General features: G+C 39.1%; 3 protein-coding genes and 1 long non-coding RNA gene across 5 annotated transcripts in view; 1 reads left to right on the top strand and 3 right to left on the bottom strand.

Moving 5' to 3' along the window:
- HOXB3 (homeobox B3) overlaps positions 1-21,262 on the bottom strand; it is a 60,806-nt gene extending 39,544 nt beyond the window's left edge. The window contains exon 1 of one of the 2 annotated variants that reach the window (XM_027824389.3): positions 20,802-21,262. The gene's annotated coding sequence lies outside the window, so the exon portion shown is untranslated. Of the gene's footprint in view, positions 1-5,856; positions 6,002-20,801 lie in introns of those variants that run through there. The other variant, XM_043536664.1, reaches the window with a different exon arrangement.
- On the top strand, positions 5,851-16,363 carry LOC119564516. Its single transcript, XR_005223480.2, has 2 exons — positions 5,851-6,338; positions 16,272-16,363. It is a non-coding gene; the product is annotated as an uncharacterized LOC119564516 (long non-coding RNA).
- HOXB5 (homeobox B5) lies at positions 7,121-10,133 on the bottom strand. The gene is made up of 2 exons (XM_007061928.4): positions 9,040-10,133; positions 7,121-8,254 (listed from the first exon to the last, which is right to left on the bottom strand). Exons 1-2 carry the CDS (start codon positions 9,587-9,589, stop codon positions 8,007-8,009), a joined length of 798 nt encoding a protein of 265 aa, XP_007061990.1. The 5' UTR covers positions 9,590-10,133; the 3' UTR covers positions 7,121-8,006.
- HOXB6 (homeobox B6) lies at positions 11,765-16,278 on the bottom strand. Its single transcript, XM_007061929.4, has 2 exons — positions 14,004-16,278; positions 11,765-12,699 (listed from the first exon to the last, which is right to left on the bottom strand). Exons 1-2 carry the CDS (start codon positions 14,413-14,415, stop codon positions 12,440-12,442), a joined length of 672 nt encoding a protein of 223 aa, XP_007061991.1. The 5' UTR covers positions 14,416-16,278; the 3' UTR covers positions 11,765-12,439.
- Positions 21,263-23,180: the final 1,918 nt, after the last annotated feature.

The raw sequence follows: 23,180 nt of genomic DNA, 5'->3' as shown, positions 1-23,180 counted from the left end.
ATGACTGTGAACTTGGTCTGAAGCGAGCTCTGCTGGTTGCTTGGGGACGTTACAGGCTCAAAGATTTCACCAAATTTTCTTCCCAAATCATTTCCCCTCCGATTTATACTGTTTTAAATTAAAGATCTTTTTTTAAAAATAATTTGCCACTAAGCTAACTACATCTTCCCTTTTTTTAAAAAAATGCTGTGATTTGTTTTGACATGAAGGGCTAAAATATGTATGTATCTCTATATATGTTAAAATGACATACATCAAAAGAGAGGGAGAGAGAAAAGAAAACTCCTACAGTCTTACTCTTTCAACGCTTCCTGTCAAAATAGTTTCTTTTTTAAGCTAGTTAGGCTGAGCGAACATGGAAAAACTGCACAGGGTAGACACCTCTCTAGCTAAGTTTTCTGTGCCCCCTTTAAACGGCCATTTATTTAACACGAGGGGAGAAAAGATGATAGAGGGTCCGTCAGATATTGGAGACAAATAATCAGAACTTTCCAGCATTCTTAAAGAAAGTTTTATTCTTAAATTAAATCCATGAGTTGACAGAGACCCCCCCCGAGGAAGATACAAACGGAAAGAAATCACTTCAACAATTCTTGGGTTTCCTAATTGCGGAACGATCTTTTATCACGTGAATTTTAAATAATTATGTTCCTTAGCTCCGTTCAGTTCTAACTAATAATAAGAATAATTAATTTTATTTTTAAATGGGGGGAGGACACGAGAAATTTTTCTGCAACTGAAATTCTATTGTTGCGTTTTCTGGAGAGTGCTTTCACGAAAGGGGGTTGGTTTCCTGTGAAACAGTGATGTGAAACCCTCAGATATAGGGTTATTTGTGCGTAGGTTGGGCAAGACTATTACAAACAAACAGATAATCTTTTTTTTTAAAAAAAAAGAATCAGTAAGTTACAGCTACTCATCCCTCTCCCTTCCAGATTATCTTTGCCCAGATAGATAGAAAACAATATTATTCCAACCTTCTCTTTTTTTTTAATAAAGAGAGGGAGAATTTGGGGTGGTGTGTTGCAAAATGACCCGTTGGCTTGCCAAAAAAAGCATTTATCACATTTGTTACTGTTGCTCTTGCTAGATGGGAGCAATATGACCATCTCCAATTTGATGGCTCTTTTCAAAACCTTTTTGGTATTAACAACCAATAAATTTGATTCGCGAGTTCTTCTCGGGCTTTTATTTTTCTTTCAGAAAAGCAGTTTAGGTTGTTCTTAAACCTGTGACCTGCAGACCCCAGTGTACGTGGGAGATATAACTATTGTATTTTGATAGGGTGTCTTAGCGCTCCTAGATGGAAGCTAGTCTGCTGACCTCAGAATGATCCCGGGTTCCTATGAATTATTGATGAGATATGAGCTCTGATTTCTCTTTTCAGTATGCAAACCCCATTATACTGTTAAAATGGCGATTTAATCGTTTAGAATAGCTTTGCTTTTTTCCAACTCATTTGTGCCCCCTTTTCATTTAATTCTCTTAATTAAACCCTTTAACAGATTTTAATCACTTTTTGTTGAATAAAATAGGACCTCATACACATCTGTAACTAGGTTACCTTGGGTAAGTTTTGTTTGGTTTCTAAGTTTGTTGGCTTTTTTAAACAAGGGGTGAAATAAAATGATTTCATCCCTATTATTTTCGTTTTACATCCAAATAAACAACGTCCACAGGAAAACGCTAAAAAGCCATATCGAACTTTTAGTTTAGAATTTGCTTGGTTGTTGTTGTTGTTTTAAAGCAATCAAGCCTCCTATGCCATGATACTCTAGGTAGTCTGGAAAGGACACAGTGATATTGAATTGCCTTTTGTTTGAACGGTTTCTATTGCTATATCTATCTGTACATCTAATGAGTGCTGTTTCTACCAGGGTCTTCTGCTTATTGCTTAACCAAAGCCAGAAGGTTAGCAGGATATTTTAATATTGAATTTTCACTTTATTGTCTATTTTTTCTTTGACATGTCTCTTTTAAATAGCTGATTGATCTGCTGAGTGGATAGAGCAGATATTTTCTGAGATAAGGGTTGTCTGACTGTCTATGTTGTTTATACAGAGAATGTAGAAGCGTAGAATTCTGAACATCCCCTCTATGTCCAAAAAGTCACTTTGGAGAGGGTATGCATAGGGGGGACAGCTATGTTAATTAATATAGATGTTCAACATTGCCCTCTCAGAAGAGGGACACTGGTACAGATATATTATCATGTACTGGATCCTCCACTAATCTCCCATATATGAGGAATAGTTTTATTTCAAGAGCAGGAAACACTTTTACTTTGTTTACCCAATTAAGTTGAGATCCTTCATGAGTGGAAAGAAATTCTAAAGCTGCCCATCAAAAAAACAAAATGTAGGCCCACCTGCCCATTTTTAGGTTAACATTTCCAGTGGATGTGGTAAATTAATGGGCTCCTTATAGGCCCAACTGGATTCACTGAATCAGTGGGTTTTGGGTCTGATCCTGTATTTGTTGGTGAAACAGACAAATATTTATTTCCTGGCAAGCATACTACCTCCATATATAGTTTTTTAAACCATATTCTATAGATAGATAGATAGATAGATAGATAGATAGATAGATAGATAGATAGATAGATAGATAGATAGAAAGAACCTCAAGGGAAGTTTAAAAAAAAATAAACGGGCTGTTTTATTTTCAAATCAGTTGTCATTTCCATGAGAAATACACACACACACACACACACACAGAGAGAGAGTATTAAAATATCTCATATTTATTCTATCTTCTACAGCTGCTGAAGAACTAATTGTTCCACTGTCTGATGCATACCATTAAAGGGAGGGAAAGGATGAAAAATGCAATGGAAACCCTTGCCAATCTGAACGGTCAGAGCTCTGTTTTCCTGTTTCCTCTCCTTATACTTCCTCAGTTCACCAGCAAAGGGAGGTGGTTTTTTTAAGGACGTAGGGCCGCTGGGGCGGGGGGGGGGGGGGAGGGAGAGATTCTGAGCCTGTGAATCCTTCCTTGCTATAAAGTCGTAGCCAGTTGTACACATTAGCCACACAGGAAGCTGGGGAGACTAGAACTACACAAATAAACCCAGCCTGTAAGAGACAGAGAAAGCAATATAGGTAGAAAGCAGGAATTTTTAAAGTGCAGAAGAAGGGGACATGATTTTAATATGACAGGAATATAATTTCTCAAACATGCTTAGGTGAAGTAATAAGGCCCAGTCCCATACCCACTACAAACTTTTGTAAAAGGTTGAGATTCCTGAAATAAATGGGGTTACCTGCTACTGTAGCAAAGACTGACTGGGATAAAAAAGGAAATCATACAAGCATTGTTTCCATTCTGCTTTACCTGTGCTAAATAAACTTCTTAATATCAGTGTAATGATATGGAAGATTATGCAGAAAGAATAAACCAACCTGGGGCTCAGTCTGCATTTCTAAGTGAAGATGGACTTTCTATGTATCCTATCTCTCTTTGATTGTTCTTTCCATCCCATTAACACGTTGCATATTCCATGTAATTAAAAATGGTGGTAGTTTAAGTTGATATATTATATGCTTTGGGTCATTAGACCTGATTTTAAAGGAAAGTTTGACTGGGATAATATACAAATACTGAAACCCTAATGTGTAACCTTTTTGCCTTTTGAATCAGGATATGGGAATATGACATTAATCCAAAAGTAGATAGATAGATAGATAGATAGATAGATAGATAGATAGATAGATAGATAGATAGATAGATAGATAGAATAAAAATTTTGGATTTATATATATTCCCCTGCAGTTACATTGTTATTGTCAAATATATATTTCCTTGCAGTTACATTGTCATTCAGGTACTACGGTAGGTGAATGACAATACGCACCTAGCTTGCTGGTAACAATTGCATCAGTGAACATTATTTCTTAACATCAGTAGAAACCAGATGGCTAAAGAATGTTCAGGTCAGTAATTTGGTACCACCCCATCATACCTACACCCTATTTACCTTCAGTAAATATTTATCTTGCTGTGTAGGCAAGATTTCTGTAATTTGTGGTGTGTTGGTTGCAAACTTCACACTTTAGACCCATTCCATTCAAGTATCTAGAAGCCAGCAAATGTCTTTATTATGAACTGATAAAGAAGCATAGACTCGGTTAGATAATCAGATTAGGATGTTAAAATTAAAGTGACTCAACTACCTATCACTCTCCCACCCCCAATCACCCAAGTCTCCCTTGCCAGAATTTTGATTTTGTATCAGAATATTAGTCAGGAGTTCTAGGATAGTCAGTCAATTGGGTCAGATAGAATCTAGAAGTTGACATTGTGCCAATAAAGATAACATCAGACACATGGACCAGGACAGGAAAAACAGCCCAAGGAAGGAAAAACTATCCCCAAACTGCGCAAAATGGTGGCGTTCTTTTGCTCTGTGTGAAAGAGACGGACATGTGTCCACCAAATGTTGCTCTACCATTAAAAAAAAAAAAAACGGCTTAAGAGGGGAAATGGAACGTTTAGTGGCTGCTGCAGCATTCTGGGATCCAAGGGAAAAAAAATCCCTCTTCTCAGTATATTTTCTTTTAAGCTTTTTAAAGATACAGGAACAGAATTACAGATGTGAGTGGGCAAGTATAGAATCTTTCCCCCCAATGTAAATGTAAACCCCTCGAGTTCAAAAAAATAATTAAAAAAGCAGCTCTCAGCTCTCTGAGGATTTGTTTGTGCTGGTAAAAAAAAAAAATCATTCTGATTGGGGTGGGAAAACCCGTTAGTTAAAAATCTTTTCAATCTAAATTTAGCGAGGCTCGATGCAATTGAACAGAGTGTTTCATGTTAAGATTCCTGAACGCGACTTTGTGACAGGCGTTTTGGGCTCTAGCCTTACAAACATAAAGGAAAATAGACACCTCACCAGGACTTTTCCACCGCTAGCTGATGTCCCAGCCCTGGTAAATACTCAGTGCATCTCTCTTTTTCGTCCTTCTCTGATAACTTGCTTATTTTCTCAAAGAAAAAGCTGTTTTAATGAGGGTGGTGTTTTTTAGAACTGTCCCTTCTTTATAAAAGCAGAAACAATACCTTAGGAATACATATACTTGACACATATAGGGTTTAAAGTTAATCGAATCCACCCCCTTTATGCAAACAGCAGCATGCTTGATTTTTTGATTTGTATTATTTTTGTAGTCACTTAAAGGCATACTGAAGAAAGACATAACGACAGTAATCCAGTGTCCATATATTGTACAAACAAACCAGGGAACTATTAGGATACTGTCTACAGAAAGAAAAAACGCCTAGAACGAATATTTTGGTCTATACCCAGGCCAAGGAAAAGGCTAAAAATTTTCCTTGCAACTCAGGGTGAAAAAAGAACTAAAATTCTTAAAGGGTGTGAATGAAACCAAGAATGTAAACATACAACAGGAGCCTTGAAATGCCAAAGCCTGGCCCATATTTGCTAGTGACTGTGATCAGTATAAAACTCACCAACGCAGCCTCCAATAACTGAGTCTCTATTGACGTGGCTAAGAATAAAACAAAGTTTGTCTGAAGTACATATGCCCCTAGGCAAAGATTGGATGGCTTTTGCAATGCAATCGTAATTAATCTTTACGGAATTCTATTTCCCCTCGTTCTACAAAGTTTACGTTGCTTGCATATGGGCCTCAGAGCTTTCCTGAGACCTAATGAAACGTCAAATCTAGGGAGTGTAAGAATTTGGACTTTTCAGAGTGAGAAATAAAGCTTTGGAAAGAGAGAGAGAGAGAGAGAGAGAGAGAGAGAGAGAGAGAGAGATCCTCCTCCTTCACCCCGCTCAATCTTTAGCAATATAACCCTTAAAATAGTTTAATCAGATAATATTTCAGAAGGACTTACTTTCAGGAGCCCAAACTATTGGTCCTCTGGACTGAACACTGGACCAGCAAAGTTATGATACCAGCAATTGCAAGGGTTTATCTCATCTGGAAAAGTGCTCACCCATTTCTGCCCCTTACAAGCCAAACCAAGCAGTTAAAGTGTCACTTAACATTCTAGAGAATGTGAAATATATTGTACATTGTCAACTCCCCAAAACCATAAAACTAACTTTATGGACCTCACGTGACTTTTGAGAGCCAGTGAGGGGTATCTGTCTGAGGTCTGGGCGATTTTTACGATCTAACTTCTAGATAAAACCCTATCCATTTGACATCTAAATGTCATACCTACTTTTGGTATAGTTTGCTATTGGTAAAAATATATAGAGAGAGAGCTATATATCAAGGGAAGGCGAGCAAATGGTTTTGGATCTGACAGTCCACCTCACATTCTTCTCAAAATCACTTAAGAAGTACCTAAACAGTGGGAGATTAAGTTTGGTAAGTTTATAAGATCCAACTTTACTTAATACGAGCAAAAATCTGAACTATATTATAAATATGTCAGTCGCATTTTGCCAACAGAGAGACTTTAACTGAAGTATCTTGTGCCTTGTAAGAAACCCTGGATAGCAAAATAGAAACATTTACCACCTTTGATTATGTTAAATTATTTGCAGCGAAAAGGAGGCTTTGTAGTGACTATCAGTAGTTACAGAACTGTTATTTACATGTTGAGCCAGAAAGTAGGATATAAAAACAGTATGCTCATGAGATTGAGGGTGAGGGGTGGAGGGGTGTTTATAGATTAGCGAGCGCATGGATAGATAAATAGATAGATAGATAGATAGATAGATCTATCTCTTTATTTTTCAAAAAGTAATATAGGCCCGTTCCTCAAATGCACATAAATATATTTTGCAAAGCATTTATATCTTGTTATTGTAACTTAAGCTACTTTAAAACAGCCTGCGTTATTTGATATTGGGTATTTTTTTATTTTTATTTTTTGACGAAACAAAGTTTGGAAACTATGACAGGTTGCATTTCCTCTGTAGAAAGCATTTGCTTTCCTCCTCAGCAATGAGATTCTATTATGTGAACTTTGCATTTTTTGGCTTCTGAGAGTTTCCAAAGTGCTATGCAGGAGAGCGAAGAGTGCGTAGTGCTTGTCAAATCTCCTAGCACAGCACAAGCTCTGTGCCAGTCGTGTTTAGAATGCACTGCGAACTCTCAGCGTTAAGACTCAAGCGTTGTGTAGAAAATACGAATGGGAGCCTTTGTGAATAGGAGAAATGTTTATTTGACTTGAAGTAAAGCTACAAAACAAATACAAAAAGCTTATTGGCAAAATACTAACAGGCAGCTAGACATGACAGATGCCATTTTACACATAACACTGCATTCACTCTGCCCACTACCAACTATTAATCACATCAGAAATATTCCTAGTATTTACAGACATTGGAACACTTTATGGTTGGTCCAATTTTATACATTTTTTTTAATAGTGAAGTTCACCCACGTCTAAGAACACGTCTCAGAATTAGCCTGGGACTAGAAAGCATGGCCTTACATTTGAACTAAACCACAGATTCGACAATTTTTAAGACAAAAAGATACAAGAGCTTTTTTGCTTTTTATTTTTTTCTTTACAGTTTTTTGATTCCCCCCCGCCCTGCTATTTTAGAGCAGGAATCCCGACTTTAGCTTAGGCAGAGAATAAATTCCCCCCTCCCGCCCAATAGCTGTAAACTCAGATACAAAAAAACAAAAACAAAACCCCAAACAAACCACCGTGTCTGTTATCAATTTATAAATAAGTTATAACATTTAAAGGGCTCACATGAAACATGCTAGCTTTCCAGAAAGCATCAAGATAGCACTGGCACAAACATTTATAAGAACATCAAGAGCGTGGAGGAGCATCTGGAATTTTTTTTTAAAAAAAATTAATAATAATAATAATTAAAAAATAAAATTAAAACACAGCAGGAACGCAGTCCTGGGATAACAGTACCATAGGAGTTGTTTAAAATATCAACAACATGCCGAAAAAAGGTGCCTTCCTGTACAGTACTCTGAAACTAAAATCTGCAGCTGTTTCTCCCTCCCCACCCCCCTTTCTTCGCCTTCTTCTTTCTTTCCTTGATATTCCTTTTCTATAATTTATGGCTGGAAGGCGCTGCCCGCGGAGGCTACACTCATGCTTTTCAGTTTATTATCTTTCTTCCACTTCATTCTTCTGTTTTGGAACCAGATTTTAATTTGCCTTTCGGAGAGGCACAGAGCATGGGCGATTTCTATTCTCCTCCTGCGGGTGAGATATCTATTGAAGTGAAATTCCTTTTCCAATTCTAGGGTCTGGTAGCGAGTATAGGCGGTTCTTGCCCTTTTACCGTCTGGTCCAGTCATGTCTGAATAATACGGACAACATTGGTGTTTGGTTTGGTTTTTATTAAAAAAAAAAAAAGGCAAATTATTAACCTTCCCCGGACAATCACGAACGTTCACTTGGTAATTTCAAAATAACACCCCCTCCCCCACGTGTAAGATCCCCCTCCCTCCATCGCCCAGTTCCGGCATATACAATTCAGTATTCACAATTTAACCTCGCAGCCTAAAACCCTAATAATTCCTCCTACGTGTGTGTGCTTGGATCTGTTAGATATTGTCCTTAAAAAAAACAAAACAAAACAAACAAACAAACAAAAAAAAACCACCCTGTTCCCGGTGCAATGGATCTACTCCTGGTTTTTATTTTGTAATGAGCAGATTGTCAAGAATACACACACCAAACGTAAAAATAAAGGATTGGGAGCCCCATCTGTGCATAGAGAGCCTGTTTTAATGATCAGTTCTTCCCTTTCCTTTTCCTCACCCTCCCCCCCACTTTCCCTCCCCCATCCGCAAATACCCCCGCAGTTTTAAATTACATTTTTTTCTCCCTCTCTATATATATTAAATAACCTCACATTTAGCGGCAGGGGTTACAAATCACACCCCCCCCCCCCAAACAAGCATCAAAGGCAGTTTTCTGTTTTAAATCAGCGATCAGATAAATAAATACAACGCAATAAATAGCTGGATTACTTAGCAGGCGCCCTCAAATAAAGCCAGGGGAAGAAAGGAAGGAAGAAAAAAAGAAGAAGGGAGGGGAAAGAAAAGGGGGGGAGGGAGAAAATAAAAAAAGCAGCTGTACCATGGCTAATGTGAAGCTTCCTCATCCACGGGAATATCTGTGGTGTCTGCCCTTCTGTGGCTGCTGTGGATGTAGCGACGGGCTCAGCCTGTGCCCTGGGAATAATGTTGCTGTTTATTTGGGTGCCCTCTTCGGTTCCCGAAGACGCGCTGGTCTCGTCTATTTCTGTGAAATTTGTGTTGGTGCTGGCAGAAGTAGCCTGGTCGGAGGGGGACGGGGCGGGTTTGCCTCCATGGTTGTCGCCGTTGGAGCAGGGCAGGGACTCGGGAGAGGACAAGGAACAGCTAGACGCTTGCCTAAACCTGCTCTCCTGAGCGGGCGAAGGGAAGCTGCGGGAGCTTTCTCCCCCAGCCCCAAAGTGGCTAGAGGAGGCTGAGCGGTTGATGCTAAGGTCCATCCCATTGTAGTTGTAGCCATAAGAGCTGGAATGCATGGTGCTTGAATCTCTGTACGAACCGTTCATAGAACTGCTGGTCCCATAATTTAGCAACTGATAGTCGGGGCCATTTGGATAGCGCCCTGAGAACGAGTTTACAAAGTAAGAGCTCATTTGGGTTATTTTGGAGGGCTTGATTTGTGGCTCGTGGTCGTTATAACCCTGTGCTTGACGATTTATGATGTATTAATGAATTATAGCAATGCACTGTACTTCGTTTTTGCTATGTATGCGGCCAAATATGGGGGGTGGGGGTGCGTTTGGTAATCACGTGCTTTTGTTGACCAGTCGTAAATTCTCACTGATGACCTCAAGAGGTAATTCATGCTCTATGGTTACAAATAATGACGATCTGAGAATCGTTAGGCCCAAGTCAATGCAAGGCTTCAAAAAAAAAAAAAAAAAAAAATCCGTGAGAGAGAGAGAGATGGCTCCATGTTGGCGGACTGCGCCACCTACTGGGGACATGGTGACTTAGCAGGCATGGAGGGTGGCTACCCACCCTTCATTAAAAAAAAAAAAGTCATTTTTTGGCAATTTGCACTCTTCGTATATTAATACTTTTTAAAAAAAAATACGCAGATACCCCATTTTCATCCCGGGAATCTGTTTTCGCGGTGTGCTCTTTGCATGGGGGTTGTTATCTTCATTAAATGATCGCCACTCTGTTATAATAATGGCATTGGCGGTGGGGGTGAGGGGGGACGATAAGTCACCTTTGGAACTGGAGGTTCTGTGTTTGCATATCTTGGGCGGGGGGGGGGTGTGTGGAGAAAAACCGGAGCCTGCTGAAAGAAAACCATGTGTGCTTTATTTATTTAATTTATTTATTTTCATTGGCACAATGAAAGTTTGGCTTTCTTCACCTTCTCATCATATTATCAAATACACAGTAACACCTTGTAATTCTGGAGGGGGGTGTGTGTATGTGTGGAAAAAAGAGACGGGAAGGGAGATCAGCCGTTGAAACTGGTTGACAATGTTGCTTTTAAGATATTCTTGATCATGAATAGCCCCCCGCACACACACTCCCTTTAAATAGAACATTGTCCTACCCCCCCCCCCTACTCCCCCATAGGCAAACCTGCAAGAAATATTAGGTAGCCCTGAAAACCTGAAATTTGACCAGGGTTTTGCTTTGTGCAAGGCTGCTATTTTTTCCCCAGGCAGTTTAGGAATTTCAAATGCTTGTCTGCAACTCCTTGGAAATTATGCGCCATATTGAAAGTGACATATAATTATAATAATTACGGGCAATGAAAAGAGTGGCAATAATAGTAAATGTCCTACAGCTTTGGAGCTTCTGCATGAATTGATTTTAAAAGTGACTGGCATTAAAACAGCTTGTGACATGAGGGAATGCATCCATACATAGGTATTTTGGGGTGGGGGGGGAAGGGAGTAGTTCTTTTTAAAGGCATTTTTTCTCCCGTGAAGCTTCAGACATTTTATTAGCATTGAGCTGAGCAAGTTTTTGTTGTAAATCTGATGATCCCAAGAAGAAAAGCACTTCTTTTGGTTCCTTTTTTTAATTAAAAAAAAATCAAAGAAAAGTTTACTTCATTGCAACTACAAGACACCTCTTAGTTCTTTAGCGCAGAAGAGACATACCCCCAGCTTCACAGCCTCCGAGTCCAATGACACTGTAAAGAGAGCCATCTGAAAGGTGTGTGTGGGTGTGTGTACATATACATGAAACAATCTAACTGTACTTAGCTTACTGGGGTTTGTTTGTTTTTTTCGTGCTTAAATAATTCCCATCGTCGTGGAGTGAAAAAAGTTTCAACTAAAAAATAATTTAAAAACAAAACAAGTCTGAAACCTACCACATGTGCATGTCTACAATGCACATCTCCCTGATTTTGGAAAGTGAAATAAGGGACCAGATGTTTGAAAGATGCTAGACAAACATTATGTATCTTTGGTAGATAGATGAGAGCATATTTTTGCCTCTTTCTTTGATTTATTATGTATATGGAGAGCTTTTCCTCATAACTCTTTTGACTGTAACAATAAACAAGAGCGATCTTAAAGCAGAATGTCAGCTCGGAGATATCGTTGGTGAAAGGTCCTGCATTTAAGATTAGGCAAAAAGGGGGAAAAGCAGATTTATCTCTCAACTGTAACTTCCGTATCCTGCATGGGTGCTTGTCCTTGCTGATTAGAAGAGAGTGTCACACGCAGACTGCAGCAGCGCCTGCTTTGCTAACCACCCCCCAGCTCCACATGAATGGCATATTTTCATAGACAGGAATAATAATAATGATAATAATACCAAAGGGGTGTGGATGAGTCCGAATACTTTGCTTTTATTAGAGTATTCCATGGCCATACCTAAGACAAACTACAATCACAACACGTACAAAAATTAATAAAATATATTTTTTCCTGTTGTTGCTTTTGCATCCTTTTAGGTAGTACTTGTTCCTTCAGTAGGTTTTCTCTTTAAAAAATGAAACTAATTACAGAGAGCCCAGGGTTTGATTAATTTACCAAAAGAAAAGCAACCGGGGAAGGGGGAATCTATAAGTCAATCGTGCATGAAACATTTTACAAAATTAAGACAATTAACACCAAAAATGACATATATTGCAGCACCTCCATTAAATACAAGAGTTAGCGGGTTACTAACAGTGACACCAAGGGTAGAAACACAGGTAAGAGTTCCAAATTATTATTATTATTTTATTTTATATTATATTTGGAGGAATAGAAAGGGGAAAAAAACTCAACTAGAAGCCTGGGTTTTTTTTTGTTTTTTTTGACACGACAGATTAACGGAACACGAGTCCAACGGTGCAAATTTATGGTGGTGGCTCGCCACCTTCAAACCGTCTCGGTTATTTTACAAAGCGTGCACCACTTGGGGTGCATTTTCTCTTCCACTCCAACCCTTTCCCGCCCCACCCACCCTCTATCTCCTCCAACTGTTGGGATATTCTCTCTTTCTCTTAAATAATACTTTCACTCCGCTGCTTTCTCCTCCTCCTCCTCCGCGCTCAGCTGCGTGGAGTTGAGTAGTTTGTTTTCCTTTTTCCATTTCATCCTCCGGTTCTGGAACCAGATTTTGATCTGGCGTTCTGTCAGGCAAAGTGCGTGTGCGATTTCGATCCGGCGGCGCCTGGTCAAGTAGCGGTTAAAGTGGAACTCCTTCTCCAGTTCCAGGGTTTGGTAGCGGGTGTAGGTTTGACGGCCTCTCCTGCCACTTGGCCCGAAAGATGAACCTGTTAGGCAAGGAAAGGAGGGGGGGAGAAAATACCCAAAGGTTTATTCTAGTTAAGAGGTGCGTAATAATGCCAGGGAGCCGGCCACTTAGCACTCTAATCAAGGGTGTGTGTTTAGGGGTGGTGTGGTCTTTTGCTTCCTTTGCCTTCCCCGCTAAATACTTTTACCAACCAAAAACCATCCAGCCAAAGTGCCCAAGACTCCTTTCTTTGGCAAAGCCAGCCCTCTAGCAAACCTCCTGACTTGCTAGTTCGCCTTGGAAAGAGTTGCTAATTTGTCTTGGGTTTCTGCAATGCCTGCTGCTTCTTCCTGCTGCTTAGCTCAAAGGCAAGAAAGTTCCACGGGCACCTGGGCAGGAGGGTTAATGCAGAACTTGCCAGATAGTCCAGGACCGTGCTTTGAAGAGATTGCTAGATCTGTCTTATTCCATTACGTAAAATCTCAAGGTGCCCCCCCCCTCCTCCCCACACCTTTCAATTTTTCCTCCCTACCGGCAGCAGTAATAGATCTGGGCATTTAAGCAATAATGAAGTGTATCGATCTAGACAAACTCTGTGCATTAAGGGGGATACAACACTTCATGTCCCTGCACTAATGGACATCAATTTGGAACTTAAAAGGCAACAAATAATGAATGTAAACATGGAAGCACTATGACTTCTTTCTTTCTTTCTTTCTTTCTTTCTTTCTTTCTTTCTTTCTTTCTTTCTTTCGGATTGAAGAGATAGCACTTAAACCAGCTATACATCACAGAGAGAAAAAAATCTCTCCAGGCAGACTTTTCATTATGTGTGAGTTTCATTAAAAATGTAGTTCTCGCCTTTCAAATATTTAAAGACTTTTACATTATTTAACTCCAGAAAGGGTGGGGGTGGGGGGGGGGGGTGGGGGGTGTGTGAAGTCATCCTGTCCTTTTTTTGTGAATAGATATCTCTCTGTATGTGTAGAAGACACAGAGATAGATAAATCATTGTAACTGAGTGACATACGAATTAGAGCGTGCAAAAAGAAAGAAGATACGTGCCTGTCTAAGTATGGCACAAACTTGTTGGTTTTTTTCTCTTCTTCTTAACGGATCTGGCTAAAGAACTGGGATAGAGGAAAAAGACTGTCATAAAGTTTGGGGTTGTGTCAGAAACAACTTTGAGTCTCGTACTTTGCCTGACTCGTCCGCTGGAAGCTGGATCTCAACTAAGCTTTTCCTGTTTCTTTTGCAAAGAAGAAAAGGGGGAAGGGGGGTGGGGGGGGTGGGGGCGGGAAATAAATAAATAAAGAGAGATTTTTTAAAAAAAGAGTAACTCACTATTGCAAGAGTTCATCCGCTGCATCCAGGGGTAGACGGGAGTGGAGCACTTCTGGTCGTCGCTTTCCCCGAAAACAGTTTTGTTCTGTGCGCAGTCTGTCTTCCGCTGATCTGGGGCAAACTGAACCTGGTCATCTAGGTTTGAGGTGGCACAGACAGGGTCCTTCTCTCTGTAAAAACCAGCTGACCCATAGTCACAGGCTGTGGTCCGGCTGTAAGCTCCGTTAGCTTGCTGGTAATAAGAAGAGGAGGGATAACCCTTATCTTGGACGCTAGTGGCTCCATAGGTAGCGGGGTAGTGTCTTAAAGGATCCGCATATCCTGAGGCATATAACGGGATTTGTCCCAGGAAGGGCTCCTGCCCAGCAGCCAGGCTCACCGGGAAGGTAGAGTTGACAAAATAAGAACTCATTGGGAGGAGGCAGCCGTCCTTTCCTGGCTTTATGATTTGTTGTGTTTTATAGTCCAAGTGGTTTAGCTATTAGTACTATATCGGAGATTGGGTTTTAGCTGAAGGGGGATGGCTGGGTGCCAGCGAGGGACACAAGGAAATAGAACCATCTGATCATGGACTGACCAATAGCAAGAGCCTGAGATTACAAAATAGCACCCACGAGGGGCTTGCATTGCACTGGGGACCCCCAGAACAAACCACCCAGCCCCTCTTTTTCCTGGCTTTTAAACAACAGAACTCACCCCCTTAACCAAATACGTATCATCTGTGAAAGATAAATCCCCAAACGTTTGGAGTCTTTAAAACAATAATTAAAAAATAGACCAAACACACACACACACAGACAGAGCGATAGATGTGGATATAGAGATATATACACACAGAGAAAAAAGTTAAATCCCTTTATTCTGAAAAGTTTAACCCCGGTGCCTGTTATTGATTGCAGACCATTGGGGTAATATTGCTAGGATATTTTTTTTTGGCATAAAAAAAACTTTTAGGTGTTTTTTTTTTGGGGGGGGGGTGTTATTGAGGGTGGGGTAAATAGGTCTCATTTGTTTAATTAGCCTGGGTTTCGGATGGGAAGTGTGTTTGTGGTGGCGCGGGGGGGCGGGGGGGAGAGAAGAGAAGTCAATGTTGGTAACTTATTTCTCATGGTTATCTAATTATCATAGATTGACAGAGAAGAGGCTTCCTTTTAAAGTATCACTCGCCTGCCTCATCAAATTCTATGCTTCGTATTTATTTTGTGAAAGAGCTACAAATCTATGAGATGGATGGGAATCGAAGTATTACCTTTATTCCGGACTAAATACTTATAGAGATATAGATATATGTACTGAATTGTGCCCTCTTGCGTTTTATTGTTAATACCAAATCTTTGTGCGACCCTTTGCAGTTAAAGGCAGCATTCGGTTACGGTCAAGAAGTGTCTTTATTGATTGTCACTGATCAAGATTTTTTTTTTTTAAAGGCTGTTGTTTGGCGTGTCTATTGCCTATAAGGTGAGCGATGATCCTGCTTTCATATTTTATCACCCTTTCCATTTGTGTCTGGCCCCACTACAAGGTCCCTATTTTTTTTTTTAAAAAAAAGTTTAAACCTCTTAAGGAATAACCTCGAAATTCCGGGGTTTTTTTTCTCAAACTGGGGCGAAAGACCAAATGAAATGAGTTTGGTCTGGGCTGGAGGCTCATGTTTCTGCTTTTATTCATTAGCTGTAGGTGTGTTTCTCAATGGCTAGTCACCTCCTCTTCAGATTTCTGTACGCGGAAGATCTGGTTGGATTTAAATATTTTGCTATGCATTTTAGCTGTGGGAAATTGTCATGTCCTTCAGAAACTTCCTCAACAATAAAATTGAAAATTGATTGGTTTAAGGTGCATTTCTAAACTTCTATCTATCTATCTATCTATCTATCTATCTATCTATCCCCATACACACCCCACTATGTATCTACCTATCTATCATATGCAATGAATTTTATACACCACACAAGGTACACACCTGTATGTATGAATACACGTTTGTGTATGCTCCTGGTCTAGAATTACACATAATTACATGATCACTGCAGAACTGCCAATGCCTATTCTCCCTGATGGGGGTTAAGTGTTTAGGAAACTGTTATCTTATTAGGAGCTAATTTATTTTAAACATCATGTTTTCAGCTGTAAAGCTAAGGCTACTTCATGCCATCACTGCAATGGGCACTCGACTGAGCGTAATCTTTATAATTCAAGGAAATAACATGTAAAGGAAGTAGTTTTTCTCCCCTCCTTTCTGACTGATATCTATTATATTTGTTCTTACAGAGTTTTCCTTTGTGTATGGAGTGGACCCAAACCTACGCAGATCTGTTTTATTGGCATGGGAACATGAGATTAAAAGAGAAACTTGACTGTCTGTTGGGGAGAAAAAAACAACCTCCATTGAACACAATGAAGTTAGTTGCTTTGCAGGAGGCAAACGCTCAGGCATTTGATTAGAAAGTTACGCAAAATTTATGTAAGAGTAAAATCAGGAACATCTGGGATGATTTGCACAGCATGCGGAATCTGGGCTATGAAGTATGAATTCCTGATAATTAAATGAGTGAGTAAAATCGCTGAAAACGTTTTCTTTACTTCTTTTTAATGATGATAGTTGTGAAAATGTTCTTCCCTAAGCATGTTTAAAGACTGTTTCCCCCACACATGGTGATGTAGCGTTTCTATGAAACACAGCTCAATTTAGCATGCTTGTGGCTAAGGCTATCTTGTCCTACCTTTTGTCTGTAGTAATTTTTATTTTTATTGTGAAAGAAAAAAAATAAAATTCACTAATTGAAACTCGCCTCGCGCTAATTGCTTATTGTTGATTATTTAGAGATGTTATTTAGGCTGGAATAATATGCCGCGCCCTGCTAAAGGAAGATAGCGCTTCACTTAATATTTATGGACTTTTAGTGGTAGAAATATAAAAGAAGAAAACTTGGTATAAAACATGAATTAAGCTTTTGTTCCATTTTGGAAAAAAATATAGAGATCTTAAAGTGTCCATCATCCATATACTCAGACCTGCAAGATGGCAAGTTTACCATCTGTAACATGCGGCAGAGTATTCAGAATGCATTCGATCACTAGCTAGAATTGTGTGTTTAGTGTCAAGTTGGTCTCTAATATCATCTGAATAGCTTTTTTCAAAAGGTACCTTAATTTTGTTTGGAAAGATGCTTGGGCTATACCCTGAGTTGCTTGCTAAACTTTTAAGATAAATCTATGCGGGGTTTCTTATGGAAAATATTTTGCCTAAGGATGTTTCTAAAGGCAACCAGGCATGGGGAGTGGAACATAGAGACCTTAACATATCGGTTGCTGATACAGCTTGCAGTGTGGTCACTGTGTCTTCCACCGTATTTTCTTTGCATATTTTCATTCAGAACGGGGCCTCGTTTACTTAAGAAGTCTTTGGTTTTATTAAAAAGAAAAGAAACCACTAGTCGGTGTAGTTGCAAGAGACAACATAAGGAGGAATAAAATGTTTCATTTAGCACTGAGAATCCATCTTTCCCTACTGATTGACATAACTCGACTGGCAGGGTATAAATAAAGATTAAAGGGATTTATTTACGGCATGTACATTCGCAGCTCTCTGGCTCAGAGAGTGCTGGCTGGGCTTTTTTCTCCATTTTTTGCTCTTCTGCTAGCAAATGCCAACTCCACAAAGCAGAGAGAGAGGCAGATAAATGAGGGGATTCAAACAGCACACAAATATTTCGAAATGCAAACAGAACAGAGCATGGCTTGTGTAAAAGCTAAGCTAGTTAAGAACTTTGTGGAAAGTTAAGAGGAGCTGGTCCCAGTAAAAAACGGGTCCCTTTTTTTTTCCTGTCGAGTTGGGATTCTCAAGCCTTCTGAAGTGACAACACAGCAGGACCTTCCCAATCAGGGGACTTATTGCAGCCATAAAGTCAAGCTAACACTAAGACAACATTTGAAAAGCCTTGTTACTGTATTTAGACATATAAAGCTATTAACAGAGGAGGAGATTGCTCTCAACCTCGCTCAAATTCCTATTAGAAAAACGGCACAAGGATTTTTTTCTACATTGTTGGCATATTTAAAACAATGACCCCTGAAGGTGTTTAAAAAATAATTCTCTCTCCATCCGCACATAACCATTTGAAACTTAATTTCCAGCAATTTAAGTTTAATTTACCTGACTTCCCGTGCAGTGCATAATAACCTCGTTAATGGGATCTTTGAAAAGAAGCAATAATAATCTACCATTGTTCCATTAAACAGTGCAGCTAATAATTAACAAAAAAAAAAAAGTGAGAGGAGGGGTTGAGGGAAGGACCTTGGGGTAGTAAAAATGTATCCATATTACCTTATTTCCGCTAAAGGAAACCCTGGGAGGGTTAAGGGGAAAGAAATCTTGCTAGGGAAACTAAAAATAGGGGAACAGAAACGGGTGGAAGAGAAATCAAAGCATGAAGCATGTAGGTTGCTTGGAGAATGCTACAGAGTGTGAGCAGTTACAGAATGGAACAAGTTAATCATGGCTGTTATTAGTCAAAAGGAGAAACTTTTTATTTATTTTAACATAGTCTCTGGGCATCTCACTTGCATATAGGGGAATGTCCCTAGTCTAGACATAAACAGTTGCCAGGAAACTGTGTGGTAGTAGGAGAAAACGAGGGAGAAAGAGAGAGAGAGAGCTTTTAAAATAACAGGCTTGCATTGTCCTTTCAAAGCCTACTGTATCTTAAAAGGGATTCCTCTTACGCTCTCACCCTCTGCTCCCAACCCCAACCATCACCTCAGTGTAGTGCACACCACTAGACCTACCTTTTACAGACCACTCCAAAATGATCATTCGAAACAATAAGCGAACAAACAAATAAATAGTTCATTGACTTTATAATTAGCTCAAATCTCCTGCCTTCTTGTCTCCTCATCTAATTATGGCTCTCATTTCACAAGCTCACTTGCTGTGTGTACTGTCAAGAAATAACCAGCTTTCTTTCCTCTTTTGGTTTTGTACTACATAATAGATAACGTATAGATAATGAACGTATATAACTTGAAATCCTCGGCAATGTAGCAGGCCTCAGAATAAAAATGGATCTGGTCTGAGGTTCCTGTACCAAATGGGAGGTCACATTTGTTCCATTTCCAGGAGATATACAAACTTGCAATGCACTTATAATCCACTACTCGAACAAAAATGTAGAAAATGGAATTTGTTAACCAGTTTCAAGGGATATTAATCACCGAGAAATATTTAAGCAAACCGAAGTTTTCTTGCATTGGACGGTAGATGGCAGCAGACCGCATAAAATGGGCTGGAAAGCAATTTATAACAGAAAAGACATAAAGAGAAATAGACCTTCCGTTTTTAAAAATAAACAGCTAGGTGATGTTTAAACTACAGGAATTCCTTAATTAGCAACTTATCTATGGTCTAGCGAAAACATTTAGATTTCATAGACAATCAGACATTAAAGGGTGCCCGGGGTAAAGTGATTAAAAAGACTTACTTGGAGTGACATTTATCTCTTGGTTTCTACAAGTGGTTTCTCACACAGCATTTAAAAACATCAGCAGACATAGATTCTGGAATTATGTTACTTAAATGAAATGAAATAATCATTTGCCCCCCTTTTATTTTTAAAGAACAGCAGTAACCACGGATTCTATAACATTTATGGACTTAAAAGGAAAAGCCCGTCAGCTGGCTTTTATTTTCCCCTGTTATGTATCAACACGTAATAGCTCCTTCAAAAATATCTTTTGAAAATTAATTTTTGTTTGCTATTTCCACCGTTGCTATCATTTACTCTTGCCCCTACAATATGCAGGAATAGTCAAGCCGGGTGATATAAGTCGCCTGGTCATCTATTTTTAATGGTTTTAACTCATGGGTGCCTTCCTTAATCAATATCCCTTGCCATGCATAAACCTCGGATACTGTGTTATTTGAAAAGCATCAGAAAACAGGAGCCATGTGTCTTTTTTTTTTTAGTCCTGCAATAATGAAAAGGAACATTCAAAATGACGTGCCTCAACGAAGAAGTATTTTCTTAAAACCAAAGCAACCATTTCGTTCAGAGGAGAAGCTATTCAAATACAAGGATGTTTTCACACCGCACGGTAGCAAGCGGAGGAAAAGGAAGACAGAAATAAACAATAAACGATATTTAGGGATTTACAGCTCCACAGACGTGTTACATTTGCAGGAGCATTGCAGAACGCAATGAAACCCACCCATCCTCATTCCCTCCCAGCATCCTCCTTCATTTGGAACTTTCACTTTAAAAATAAACGTAATCATAACGTTGCAGCCCTGTAGTTGCTCTTATTCTCATTATGTTTTCTAGTTTCCAGAACCTTATTCTACAGGACTGCGGTGGACTGCCCTCTTTGAAGAAACCACCCACGTAATAATGACCCCGGAGAGCAAAACAAAACCCAACTGGCTTCAATGCAAACTTCGCCAAATTACTGGGCTCGCCTGAAGACAGGCAAAATGGCAAGATAATTCTGCTCGGGAGGGGTAAAAAATAAAACATATCCCAGGCAATAAACCAAGTAGGGTTTGGCTGTTTTTTTTTTTTTTTTTTTTTTAAGGCAGTATCTAAAAGACCCCGTCACCGAAGTCCACAGCAGCCTTGTTTCCAAGTCAGATATCTACGACAGTATATCCAGGTGATATTACTGTCTTACTGTCTCTGTTAATCTTTCTTTCTTTCTTTCTTGGGGTGGGGGAGGAGAGAGGGAGTTTTATAATTGCATTTTCTCAAAGCAAAAAAAAAAAAAAAAAAAAAATCAAATGAAGAGAAACATATCTTATTCCCTTACCTTTTGACGTCCATTTCTGTGGTATAAGTTTTTTTTTAAGCAAGTAGCGTTTGTTTATCTTTTAGCTGACAAATATTGTCCCAACCTGATAGCCGTCGATTGTCTCTCTGACTTGTGATAGCTTCTTGCATTGCTGTCATTTGCACAGAAAATGGAGTAACTTCCCTCCTTGAAAAATATCAGCCTCCACTCGGCACAGAATCTCCACTTCCCCTCCATTACTACTGAGACTCCAAAATCAGCAGGCAAATTAACACAGGAATTAAAATAAAAAAAACCTTTTAACTCTCTCTCGCTCTCTTTTGGGGGGTGAGAGTGCGTGTGTCTTGTGTTTACCCCCCTCCACCACCTCCTCCCCCTTTTAGCCCTTTCGAGTTTATACACGAAAGTAAAACAATGTAAAGAAGCAAGAGCCCTATAGAGGACACTGATCCGACCCAAGGTACAGCGGCCAAAAGAATGGTGCAATATAACCACATGGGAAATCATAAAAAGTTCATGTTCACGGTTAGCAGTCCACATGACCGGCTCTGGCCAATCCCAGAACCCAGCCACTCATAAAGTTCTATCACAAAGTTGTAAATTTTCATAAAACAACAAGGAATTTATTGCATTTCTTCATGACTGCTTTACCGGCAGTCTTTTTCTTAGACGCCATCTTTTATTTTTTAAACAAAAATATAAGAATATGCAAAGATCTTTTTTTTTTCTTTTTTTCCCTGGTGGGGGATTTAATGGAGGTGCCAGAATCAGACCTTACACAGAAGGCTAAAAAAAGATTTTTAAAGGACAGGCGATATTCAAGCAGCGGGTTTTATTTTAACCTTATTTAGCTGTGTAATTGTGAATCCTTCTGCTAAAACAGAAAACGAACCATTGCGGGCGTCGGAGAATTTGGAAATAGAGCAAGATAAATATATTGAAAGAGAAATGCTGTCTGTATCTAGAACATAATCTAACCCTATGTATTTATGTGTCACTACGTATTTAGGATCCAACACACCACGCACTCAGAACGTTAATTGGAAACCCTGACACTAGGTAATTTTCGTGTGCGGAAATCACCGGCGGGCTGTAAGATTTGATACTACGCTGATAAGATGTGCTTCAATAGATTGAGCATAATAAATATTTTTAAAAAAAATCCTTAATTCAGAGATGCCCGTCGCTGTAGAGGTACATGTCCCAGGGACAATAGATCTGGCCCAATACCGCAAGACCCCTTTCACGAGCAATAGGAATTTTCTGGAACCCAGTTTTCGCTCTGGAAAGAGTGTGTATGAAAACACATGACAATGGGGGGGTTTGATAAGGGAACATTTAGTTTTCACCTTTTATTCTCTGATCAAGTGGGATTTCTGTGTAAACGCCATAATATATGATCCACATAATAAGTGGCCTAACGTGATTTTTTTTTTTTTAGTAATGTGTTACATTATTTTATCTAAAAGCTTTAATATTCTTATTTCGGCATCCCACGCTTCTGTATTAATAGGTGGAAATCACGTGTTGTGTATTGGGGGTAAAATGAAAGAAAGATATTTTATTAAATGTTTTCAGCTTCCGTGAGAAAGAAAAGAAAGAAAGAAAGAAAGAAAGAAAGAAAGAAAGAAGCCATTTAACAGCTACACCTAATTCCACGCGGTCTGCTATATTCGTATTCCTATTACACACACATTTCTAGAACTGCGTACATCTCCTACTTGAAGAATACGTTCGTTTATTGCGTACACTGGAAATGTTAAAAAGAGGGAGAGAAAGAGAGAGAGAGAGATGCTCGCAAGTGCTTAAAATTAGTTACCGTTGTTTTGCATTGTTGATTTTCCTGAGTTTAATTGGTTTCATTTATTTTATGTGTGTTTTGATGTTAAACATTATGCCGTGCTAATGAAATACTTACAGTCCACAATAAAGCAATCGAAAGGGGGGAACGACAAACCCCAAACCATAGCAAAATATCTTGTGTCCTTGGGAAAGGGTCAGATTAGTCACAGGAATCAATATATAATATAGAAATAGGGGTTTTTTTTTATTGTTTCTTGCTTCTCTGCTTTTACCTTTCCCGTCTTTTTTCCCAGTAGAATAATCTCTGAAGATATTTGGAGGAAGGGAAAAGAGTGAAATCTGCAAATCCATATTCTTGGCAATTGTTTTTTTATACCCGACTATGAGTTTTATTTCGCTAAATGTTTTAAAGTCTTAACATTTGTAGAAATGTCATTAAAATGTTAAATACGACTGTTATGCTGAAAATTATCTGGTCCGAATAAGATGACGTATCAGGGGAAATTAAAGGGGATATTTTCTTTATATCCAGAAATAAACAACTGAATTCTAATAATGCAAACACATAAGAAAAGTGCAATGAACTGAACACAG

This window comes from Chelonia mydas, chromosome 27 (assembly GCF_015237465.2).
Source record: "Chelonia mydas isolate rCheMyd1 chromosome 27, rCheMyd1.pri.v2, whole genome shotgun sequence".
NCBI lineage: Eukaryota > Metazoa > Chordata > Testudines > Cheloniidae > Chelonia > Chelonia mydas.
Note: the sequence above shows the minus strand (reverse complement) of the source record. Positions and strands in the feature narration are given on the sequence as shown.